This window comes from Notothenia coriiceps, unplaced genomic scaffold, assembly GCF_000735185.1.
Source record: "Notothenia coriiceps isolate Sejong01 unplaced genomic scaffold, NC01 NC01_scaffold00037244, whole genome shotgun sequence".
In the NCBI taxonomy this organism is placed as follows: domain Eukaryota; kingdom Metazoa; phylum Chordata; class Actinopteri; order Perciformes; family Nototheniidae; genus Notothenia; species Notothenia coriiceps.
Genome location: NW_011369945.1, coordinates 26,447,913 through 26,458,888, shown reverse-complemented (window position 1 = coordinate 26,458,888; position 10,976 = coordinate 26,447,913). Strand labels below are relative to the sequence as shown.

The 10,976-nt window shown below is 40.5% G+C and overlaps 2 protein-coding genes across 5 annotated transcripts; both read right to left on the bottom strand.

The window, feature by feature from the left end:
* Positions 1 to 26: 26 nt before the first annotated feature.
* impdh1a (IMP (inosine 5'-monophosphate) dehydrogenase 1a) lies at positions 27 to 6,522 on the bottom strand. 2 transcript variants are annotated; one of them, XM_010794071.1, is made up of 16 exons: positions 5,697 to 6,522; positions 4,906 to 5,004; positions 4,275 to 4,323; positions 3,522 to 3,623; positions 3,279 to 3,353; positions 2,915 to 3,121; positions 2,693 to 2,780; positions 2,370 to 2,569; positions 2,034 to 2,124; positions 1,822 to 1,917; positions 1,579 to 1,722; positions 1,290 to 1,431; positions 1,047 to 1,190; positions 887 to 970; positions 633 to 649; positions 27 to 492 (listed from the first exon to the last, which is right to left on the bottom strand). In XM_010794071.1, the coding sequence occupies exons 1-16, from the start codon at positions 5,930 to 5,932 to the stop codon at positions 389 to 391; spliced, it is 1,878 nt and encodes a 625-aa protein (XP_010792373.1). In that variant the 5' UTR covers positions 5,933 to 6,522; the 3' UTR covers positions 27 to 388. The 2 variants fall into 2 exon arrangements, with proteins under 2 accessions (XP_010792373.1, XP_010792374.1); XM_010794072.1 differs by lacking the exon at positions 633 to 649 and having other exon boundaries at positions 375 to 492.
* A 946-nt stretch (positions 6,523 to 7,468) lies between these two features.
* Positions 7,469 to 10,976, bottom strand: LOC104965116 (ankyrin repeat and protein kinase domain-containing protein 1-like). Of its 3 annotated transcripts, none has more exons than XM_010794068.1 (12): positions 10,879 to 10,976; positions 10,442 to 10,623; positions 10,008 to 10,326; positions 9,772 to 9,920; positions 9,388 to 9,437; positions 9,112 to 9,267; positions 8,902 to 8,981; positions 8,718 to 8,781; positions 8,550 to 8,614; positions 8,184 to 8,223; positions 7,770 to 8,015; positions 7,469 to 7,685 (listed from the first exon to the last, which is right to left on the bottom strand). In XM_010794068.1, exons 2-12 carry the CDS (start codon positions 10,588 to 10,590, stop codon positions 7,678 to 7,680), a joined length of 1,326 nt encoding a protein of 441 aa, XP_010792370.1. In that variant the 5' UTR covers positions 10,591 to 10,623; positions 10,879 to 10,976; the 3' UTR covers positions 7,469 to 7,677. The 3 variants fall into 3 exon arrangements, with proteins under 3 accessions (XP_010792370.1, XP_010792371.1, XP_010792372.1); XM_010794069.1 differs by having other exon boundaries at positions 10,442 to 10,601; XM_010794070.1 differs by lacking the exon at positions 10,879 to 10,976 and having other exon boundaries at positions 7,470 to 7,685; positions 10,446 to 10,537.

Below are 10,976 nucleotides of genomic sequence, written 5' to 3'. Positions count from 1 at the left end.
TTGTTATAAATACAAAATGTGCATGGAGGCATAGGGCTGCACCTCTGCAAGCCTTGTTGTACAATCCAGTATCTATATGGTAGAGTTTGAAGGCCAACAAGAAAGGGGCCTTTTATTACGTCAGCAATGATAAGCTTGTCCTAAAGTAGTTAATTAAATCAGTTTGCTTGTTGAAGGGGATCAAGAGAATAGTTAATTGCATTACCTTAACTAGACCTTGGCCCCACGGGTAGAAAGACAGATAACGAGTTTATGTGGGGACATGAGTGGTTGAAAGAGTGCAAAGATGAATCTTCAAATTCACTTTAAGGTGTTTTGTTTTGTTTATCTTGGGAGGGGTCAATGAATAGACAAGACAGTGTTGGAGTGTAAATGGTGCTGAGCTTGATCACATGCGCCCGGTGCCTCTGCTCATAGCTGCTGGGATCGGGACATTTGGTCCTGGGCGAGTGTTTCCTCTTCCTCCACTCTCAGTAAAGTCGTTTCTCGTAACTAAGCATGACAAATTAAATAAAGAATGTAAGTGTTTTCTATGTTTCCATAACAATTCAACAGTAACAAAGCAAACTTGGATGGTGATGAGTGAATGAAAGAAGAAGATGGAAGTGGGATTATGACGGGGAAGTACTTACATGGCACAAAAGAATATCTAATGTGATAGCATGGGTCAGAAAAGAGGAAGAGAAAATACACACTTAGATTGTTAGTGCCTTAACTGTTATAAAGTCAATGTTACATATTTAACCGGTGAGGACAGACAAACTACCTATATACAGGTAGTACAAAAATACAATTAGACTGTAGAGATTGGACTGCAGAGTTAAAGACACAGGTGTTGAAGAAGAAGGGGAAAGGTCAGAATCTAGGGGTCAAAGTTCAGACTTACGAGTGAAGGCCGTGGACTCCTCCTTCCATCTGAGCAGACATGGTTCTTTTCTCAAACTTCAGCTCCCCAGAGTACATCATGGACCTGGTGCAAAGACACCTCGTTAAAAATCGAAATCCCTTATATACCAAATAGCTTATACACACGCACACATGCTTACCTTAAAATCGACAAACTCTTGGCTCCTATGTCCTGACAGCCATGTTGGATACCAGCAATGAGATAAGGAGCGAACTTATGGATGGAGCCTTTATCTGTTACTGATCCTGAGACACCTTGAGCCACCTTCACCTTATCTCCCTCGCTGGATACACAATTCACATAGAGAGAGACATAAATGTATTACATTGACATCCAATGACTGTACATTTTTCAAAGGGCCTCTGTAACCCCAATTCCTCACCTGAAGTAGCGTTTCTGACTGTTATTTTTCTCCATGGCGTCCAAGGAGCCCATTCCTCTGTACTTCTTCAGACGCACACCGTCTGAAAAGAAATATTCTCCTGGGGCTTCAGTGGTTGCTGCGAGCAACGACCCCATCATCACTGAGGGCAAAAACACGAGGGCAACAAAAGGTTATGCTGACTGCAGAAGACAACAGGCAAGGGCAAAAATACTATACTGTTTTTATTTGAGGAAAAAGTCAAATGATAACATATAAGACTTCAGAAAGCACTAGAACGCTTTTCTACCTGTAGATGCTCCCAGAGCCAGAGCTTTCACAACATGTCCAACAGTTTGAATGCCTCCATCAGCAATAACTGGCACTCCAAAACGTCGAGCATACTCTGCAACCTTGTACACCGATGTTCCTTGGGGCCGTCCACATGCCATCACTGAGGAACAAGAGCAATAGTGTATGGTATAAACCTGTGTTACATGTAATAATAAAAATAGACTGGTTGTTGTTGACATGGCTGCATTATTGATCATACCTTCCTGTGTGATACAGATGGAGCCACATCCCATGCCCACTCTCAGGGCGTCTACACCAGCGTCAATGAGGTTTTTGGCCTGAGCAGCTGTCACCACTAGAGGGAGATAGACACAAAGAAAAGAGCTTAACATGAGAGATATGGGGAAGATAAATAGGGAGATTTAGTACCATAAATGCACAAGAAAGCCCTGAGGCTAGTAGAGAGCTTACCATTTCCTCCGACTACCTGTAGTTCAGGATGTTTCTGTTTGATGTAGTTTATCATGTTGATCTGATACACTGAGTTTCCTTGGGAGGAATCCTGTTATGCAAAGAAAGTTCATTTGTTTTAATGAGCGATCAGGCACCTACTGTATCTCAAATGTAAACAAAAAAAGGAAATTGGAATAGTTCATATTAAATATAAAATATCAAGGACAAAAAGTTTGAAATGAATCCTATACCTATATAAAGAGGTTGAGGAATTATCTGACTATTATGTGCTATGCAATCAGAATCCAGTCTAGAACTAACCCAGAGATTAATCATATCATAGTCACAACCTACCAGAACGACCACGTCTACTCCAGCCTGCATGAGGAGGTCCAGTCTGTAATGGTCGTCCTCCCTCGTGCCAATAGCAGCTCCACACAGCAGCTGTTTGCGAGAGTCCTTGGAAGCCAGAGGATAATCTCTGTTCTTTTTCAAGTCGGTCCTTGCAATAATGGCAACCAGCTCATCACTGTCATTCACTATGGGGAGCTTACCTAGCAGAGCCAGAGTGGGACGAGAGTGAGTGATGGACGAAAGAGAAATTCCAAAATGTGCATTTGAATCCAAGATAAATGTACTTTTGCCTCACAGTAGCGTGGCCTACTTCACATATTTACCTTTTTTGCTACGTTGCAGTATATCATTAGCCTCTTTCAGTGTGACTCCAGCAGGGGCAACAACTAAATCTTCTCTTTTTGTCATTGCCTGAATCAAAAAGACATTTTAATGATTCAAACAGTAAAGTACACGTTTATCGCTAAACCACCCACTTCTTTGACATAATTGCTGCATATACTGTGTATATACAGTATAGAACAAATGAACAGCCATACACCTACTTCCTCCAGGGGTTTGTCATGGTCCTTCTCAGACAGGAAGTCTATGTCTCTGGAGGTGACTATACCGACCAGCTTGCTGCCCATCTTGCCAGTCTCTGTAACAGGGATCCCAGAGAAACCATGGCGTGTCTTTGCCTCAAACACGTCCCCCACTGTGTGTCGAGGACTCATCACCACTGGGTCTGTAATGAAGCCCTGCTCAAATTTCTGGCAAGAACAAAAACACAAGTTTTAAGGGGTTAGAGGCCAGTCAATGTAAGTCGTTTTCTTCTTATTGGGAAAAAGTGTTGTTATGGGAGCTACAGTGTCACAGATGACTATGTCAATAGTCACTCTATGTTTTTGTCAACTTGGTTCATCTTACCTTGACTTTGCGGACCTCGTTGGCCTGGAACTCAGCAGTACAGTTATGATGAATTATTCCAATCCCACCCATCAACTGAAAACAACCAATCAGGGACATGGGAGGAAAGAATTAATTGATGAATGATTGAATGAACACTGAACATTTATTTAAGGCCTTCAATATTCCTGGTAGAGTCTGTGGTGCAGGACGATGCTAAGCTGAGTGTAAAACATTGTATGGTGGTGCAGGGTTTTTACTCACTGCCATGGCGATGGCCATGGATGACTCTGTGACTGTATCCATGGGAGATGAAATGAGAGGTGTCTTCAGTGTTATCTTTCTTGTCAATGCAGAGGTAAGATCCTAAAAATCACGTGCATTTGAAAAAAAAAAATCAGCTTTAATCAAAGATATAAATACACATTTAAAATGACATGGCATACTACTGACAAGCAAGGTCCTGCAGTGTTGCAGCTATAGGACAATTCTACCCATTTGTTAACCAAAAGTTAAGGTTGGTTTTTGTATGCCGTGTAAGAGCCTAAAAGCCAGCTTGGCCGATTAGAGGCCGCCTTGTTGAATCCACCTGCTGAGTGTTAGGTGACGCATGGGTGTGTCTGTTTTTAACACCTGCTATCGAGCAATAACCCATGTGACCTAGGCAAGTAGGCATGAAATTAATTTAAAGTCCCAGCAGAGCTTGCAAAGACGAAAACAAAGCAAGTGAAATAAACAACCCTGTGCTCTAAGGAACATAACAACGAGTTAGGGATTCATTACAAGCATTACAGCAAACCTTGTCTGTTCTTGTGAATTATGGTCAGGAATTTGACTTAGCAGCAAAAAATGTTTTTAATTGAGACCAATGATGAGAACATATTTGTGGACAATAGGAAATGTGAAAAATGAAGAAAGTGTTCTGTGTGCATCACCTATAAAACAAATCTAACAAAACAAACACCAGGGAACAGTTTGTCACTTGAGTGATAAGCGAGAGAGGGTTGTGACACTTACCACCTCATCAGAAGTAAAATCTATGAAACCAGGCAGGATCAAGAAGTCACTGAGAGGAAAGACAAAACAGACACACGTGAATATCAATATTGTGAACTGAAAAAGTATGCCATGAATGAAAAATCCATATTAATACAATGACCTCCATAAACAAGATGAATGTAGCTTTAGATGTGAACTATGCAGAGCAAATTATATTCCTACAATGCATCAGTTTTTTAGAGGTTGCTGTGAGCAGACATAATCTGTCAACCCTCTGAACTGGTCTGCATTTATCCTCTGCACACTGATAAACCCTGCATATAGCCTCCATTAAGGAAACCACACCAACACCCATTAACACACTGATATGTGCACACACACTCACCCACTGCTATTAATGTCTGAAAGCCATCCTTGAAAGTAGTATTACACATACTAATCCACAATATAATACCCAGGCAGATGTGTCATCACTGATATTACTAAACATTTAATGGAAGGCATTGATTGCATAATTCTACTGTGTATTTCTGTATGTGCACATGCACGGCATACCACGTGAGCAAATGCATCCGTGTCAGTGTTTGATACCATGAAATGAGGTAGTAAAATGTATCGGTTATGTTTTGTGTTTTTTTGCATTTCTTACTTGTATGTAAGTCCATCGCCGATTGCAAAGAGTTGTTGTGCTGTTAGTCCATCTTCAGGAACATAACCTGTGCCTCCACTGATCAAGTAGTCTGCCATGCTGGAGTATAAACACACACAGAGAGCCACACACATGCAAACATGATATACCTGAAATTTGTGACGTCAAGTGTGAATATTTTTGTATACATACAGGACAATTTATAGATGACACAAATGTTATATTATAATACATGACATTATGTCATCAAGCTGACACTTTTATCAGAGGGTCTTACACACACTTCAACACTGTATACATGCAGTTCACAGAATCATTTGGGGTTAATTATCTTGCCCTTGTTGACTGTGGAGGCTGGGGATTCAACCATTGAACCACTCTGATTGGTATACACACATTTACCGCCAAACCATATGTATCACATATTTCACTGGACCACAGTTACTGGTGCATACATCTATTCAAATATTTTAAAAAGGTTTAGTCTGTATGTATGTATCCCTTGTGCGTAACATGTTGTTTTATCTTGTTTCTTTCTTCACCTCTGTTTCTTAAACACAAGCTGCAGACTATTGCAAATGTTGGACTGGTCACCCAAAACAGTAACAAAAGGGATCTGTTCTTGTCTGTGAATACTCTTTATATACACCTGTGACGGCAGTACAGGTAAGAGGATTTGGTTTTCTGTAAAGGAAGCTGATAAACAGGCTTTTAAAAGCACACAACCAGTGCTGCTGGAAAGTGAAAATATCTCAGATCTTATAGTATGAGCCATGTGGTGACAGACTGACCTCTCTGGTTCATATCCAGCTTGGATACGTGTAGCACTGTAGCGCTGGGCTGCAGTCTCATGCCCATGTCCATGTGGTGAGGGGGGCACATAGGCCCCGTAGGGAAGAGGTTGTTCCCCATCTCTGTTTAAGATGCGAGGCCGCGCTGGTTCCATGTCCCCAACGATCCTCCGGTAGTCGATTTGGTAAGTGTCTCTGTCCCCTTCTCCAAACCGGTCATAACCATGACCCTCCATCTCTAAGAAATCCAGGGCTACGACTTCCACAGGGCCCCAACACCTCAAACACACACACCCACACACTCAAACACACACAGTCACAGCACTTCTGACCTGTTTCATGCACACAGCTTCACACCTTTACCAGCAAGTTAACAGTGGTCCGAGCAGCTCCCACACAGCTTGTTCAGTTTTAAGCACTGATAAACAGCTTTGAGTGCATGTTCACATAAATACCTTTCATGCACAGCTGAACTTGGGAGGAAGCAGTTTTGCCATCTGTTTTACATCCAGTATGGCCAGATGATTTTTCTCAATAATCCCAAAACTGCAGAAGAAGCAGCAGCAAAAGTCCAGAGTTTGTTTTCCTGTTTCTCAGCTCTGGTCACCGGAGTTTGAGGCCAGGCCCTCAGGCAGGAGCAAAGAGCTTTCAGCTAACCTGTTGATTAAGTCTTAGCACACTGAATTTAGAAATCCGTGTCTCCCAGCTGGAGGCATGAGCAGCCCCTCGGGAGGAGAGTCAGTTCTTGCTGAGGTGGCACAGACGTGTCCCTCTAGAGGCCCAGAGTGCACTGCTGCTTGATTATCTATGAAGCTTCTCTCTACTCTGTTCTCCTGGTGCCTGCTGAGCTTAACTCTGTTTCTGACAGTAGCAGACGTCACTCTCCTACAAAGAGGATTGGGAGCATTAATGCAGGATGGGGTGGGGTGAGATGGGTGTGTAGGGTGGAGTGAGGCAGGAGGACTGAGGAGGAGAAGGATGGGTCAAGATGACACTTGAACGCACTTTCCCCACTGAGGATTAACATGTTGTAGAGGTGTGTTGTTTTTTCAGAGAGACAGAGCTGTGAATGAGACAAAGGTCAAATCCCAGAATACTTTTATGCCGCCAGTTTAGCTACTGTGAGACAGAGGGGAGAGACAGATAGAGAGACAGGCAGACAGAAGTGTCCATGTGAGGGAAAGAGAAACATTTGTTTATACCTAAGCTAGTTAAATTATTTTCTGTCATAGCAATGCCACAAAATCTGTTTATGGAAATTCATAGAAAATCACATGTTGAGAATACTGTCAATCATATCGGATACAACATTTTATCACGAGAAAAGAAGGTAAACGAGTGAAAGAAAAGCACTCACAATTAAAGTAAAATGAAGGTAAATTAATGCACGAAAGGTGGTTTGAAAATTCACTACACACGTGTGAACTGTCTTCATGTTTTTTCTCTTAATCAGCTCAGCGTATTGACCAGTGTTCAGTGTGAGAGGGGTGAACAACAAACCTTTGCAAGGAACTGAAACATGAGTAACTGTATTGGCCAAGATTCCCCCTTGACGCCATCATCTGCAGGTGACTGACTGACTGCTTCTGACAGTTACTGGGAGATTGAACCAGAAAAGCCTCTTACAGTCTCTACCCTTCTCTCTCTCTCTCTCTCTCTCTCTCTCTCTCTCTCTCTCTCTCTCGAATAAAAGCAACTTCCTCTTTATAAAATGAACAACGTGTTTGTCAACTCATAATGAAGCCATAATGACACAGTATTTTTTTCTGTTAATAAACAGTTGTTTATTAGAACAATTTTTCAAAGATCCTTAAATGTAAAACTTTATATGTTACAGAGTATAAAAGTTTTATAAAATCTCAACAATATATAAAAGCATAAAATATATGAACTTTTTTACAAAAGATGAAAGTAGGTGAGGCATGCAAAGTAATCTGCACCTGCGGGGAGGGGAATGCGCACGGCCACAGCGTATTCAGAATTAACCGCCTGTAAAGAAAGAGAAATGAAAAAATATTATAACATGTCATAAGATAAACTCCCATGTTAATCATTTACAGAAGGAAGTCCTACCAAGCCTCTCCACTAGGTGGGGATGTTGAGCCTTGAGGGCGTCGTAGAAGGCTGCCTTGACCTTATCGCCCCCTGAACGTAGAGGCCCATGATAAAGCGCTCTCATTTTATAATGGCTTGTTGTGTCCTCTCTTCCAATCTGGGATAAGGCTTCACGGTGGACCATGTCTCCAAGCGCCTCGGCTATTGCCATTACCTCTGAAACGTCTTGAATCAACGTTGCCTGGTTGTGATCAACAAACTTTGCTGTTTTTAAATATAGAAGAAGAAAAAATTGTACATATAAAAGGCATAATCAACTGATTTTGTATGAAGTAAATGCTGTCATTCAATAAAATGCTCTATTGAGATTTTATGTTTAACAGGAAATTATAACACACATTTTTTAATACATTTTTGGTGCAAAATACTCACCTTTATCTTTAATGCCCATTGTTTTAGTAGAAGCACAGACCTGATGAAAAACAAAAAACTCTTTCAGACTTTATTGCAAAAATGGTCAAGTCATTCATAAATGTGTTAAAGGTGTTGTTAACTAGTTTCAGAATCCCAATGTAAAACAATAGGACTCTTATTGTATGTTTCCTTTATGACAATGAAACCCTTGAAATGTGATTTCCATTTCAATCAAAGACATACAACAAAATATAGTTCAAATAACCATGTTTTCTATGACACATTTTGTTGTTTGTTTGTTTTGTTCTATTGCAACTTAGTCAACGTTATGTAATATGTATTCTACTTCTTGTGAGGGCAAGGGTCAAAGTGAATTTGGCCTACCTGGTTGAAAGACCTTCCAGTTTCTGTAATCCTGCCAAAGTCCACAGAATCATTTGTTGACTCTTCTGCAAAAGAGAAAGAATCATAATATTATATTGTCAAAAGTAAGTAATAATGTATAACTTAGATTAAACTACCTCCACCCACAAACAGTGTTGAACAATCTACCTGCTGTCTGAAGGGAAACATTGGTCACCCCACTTGTGTTTAATGTTTTGCTGTTTGATGACATCTAAAGTAAAAAAATATTATATATCAGAGAAAGAAGATAAACCTGTTAAAAGTGTATCTAAGTTACAAATCAACTTATCTGCACTTATTCCTTTAATGAAATTAAATTTATGAGTTGTACCAGTCTTTTCAAATGACCCACGGCATCATGAATTCCCGTGCTGTGCATTGAGAGCACTTTCTCAGTGACGTCCAGGCACTCTAAAACAGAAGCACCGTTACATTGTAAATATGTGTGTCAAGCTAGTATACAAAATGTATCTAAGCTAATGTGTAGCTCATTTAGATCAGAAACATTTCAAACTTACTGACAACAAAAACAAATATTTACGTATAAAGGTAGGCCTCTGGTTGGGACTGCCATCCCAGCACCGCTTCATGAGGTGAATTAGTTCTTTCAGCCCATCTACCTTCATCTGCTCAATTTCCTTACAGCAAGGTCTGTGCCCCTGAGGGATACTCGATGCCACACGATCGTAATTACCCACTGCAGTACATGTGATAAAAAACATTGATTTAATTGAATAATTTATTGTAAACCTACATGGCAAAAAAGGAAAAACAACAGAGTGGAAAATGATAGGAAAACAAAATAAACTGCACTTACATGGATAGGGATCTTTACCAGTAGCAATGGTCCAGAGCAGGATACCATAGCTGATCAAGAGAGAGAAAGTAACACTGTTGAAGAAATACTTCACCCCAACACTACCATTTGTAAAGTAATAACTCATTGTATACAACTTTCCTGCATGCCTCCTCTGTTAACATCTGAGTTTGTTCACAGATATTTTTAAATAGTTTTGCTATTCTTATATGCAGTCCCTAATTACTTCAATTTATCAAGGATTTATTCTTTTTTTAGAATCTTCATCCGTCTTTCATGAATTCCAGATAACACAGGGTGAGTATTAGAAATGATTGGTTTGGGTGTAAAGTATCCTTTTAAGGTTAATACCATATTGGGTAGTATTATTTGTTCATTTCTTACCTGTATACATCAAAAGAACGAACAGGTTCATATGATGCTGATTCAAGAGCTTCTGGAGGCATGTACTTGTATGAGCCACCAATCGCCCCTGTCTCTTTGTTGCTGTTCGAAGCGCTGGCGGAAACTCTGGACAGACCAAAGTCTGCTATCTACAGAGAAAGAAGGGAAACATAGTATTAAACACATTATTAAATCTCCTTTTGTCTAATGTAAACATAAGAGGTTAGGCACTTTACCTTGGCGTTAAGGTTATCATTCAGCAGTACATTACTTGGCTTAAGGTCTTGGTGCATGAGATTTTCTTTATGGATGAAGTTCATGCCTTGAGCCACTTCATGGGCCAAGCGGAAAACCAGGGGCCACTGTGGAGGGCTGTGGAGATACTCCTGCAGGGACTGAACAGATCCTCCTTCCATGAACTCCATCACTATTCCCTGTTGTGTGGATGGTCGTTTACCAGGCGGACAGCCCTGATACATTGCATAAAGGCTCACCACAAACTTAAAGGAAGCCATATCCATATACTTGGCCTCATCACGCAGTATCATGGAGGAGCTGGAAACGATAGTTAAGGTAGGGGATTGTTGAAAAGAGATATGGGAAAGCAGTAACAACCTTTTGAACTTCTATTCAGAATGTGCATGACCTTTTTAGGTATTTTTATATTTACCTACATCCATCATGGGGTATCTTAATAGCCACATCAATTCCCAAGTCCTTTTGCCTGGCCTTGAAGACTTGACCGAATCCCCCAGAGCTGACAAACTCCCATTTCTCAAAGCATTCATCACCATAAGTCCTGCGGCTCCGCAGCGCCATCTTTTGCTGAACTACGGTAGAGCCACCTCAAATCTATTATTAAACATGGAAATACATTCTGAAAAGAAAAGCTGCTTTACTCAAACAAAGTGGCTTAATGACAGCTTAGATATTTTCTTTTTCATACAGATACTTTAGTTACTGCTGACATTGTGCCCTTTCTTTTACACACTGACATTACAACAAGTACAGTTTCAGTTTGTAAAGACACCGACAAAACATTTTCCAAAAACATTTCCATTGTAATCTTGTTCTTGTACCTCTATTTTAAAGCTGCATTTCACTTACCATGTATCCCCTGATGTGTTTTAAACCCCCAGATTTAAAAGTGTATATTAAACCGTGGCAAAAGAAAGCAAGAACAGTCTGTTCATGTCGCTCTTCAA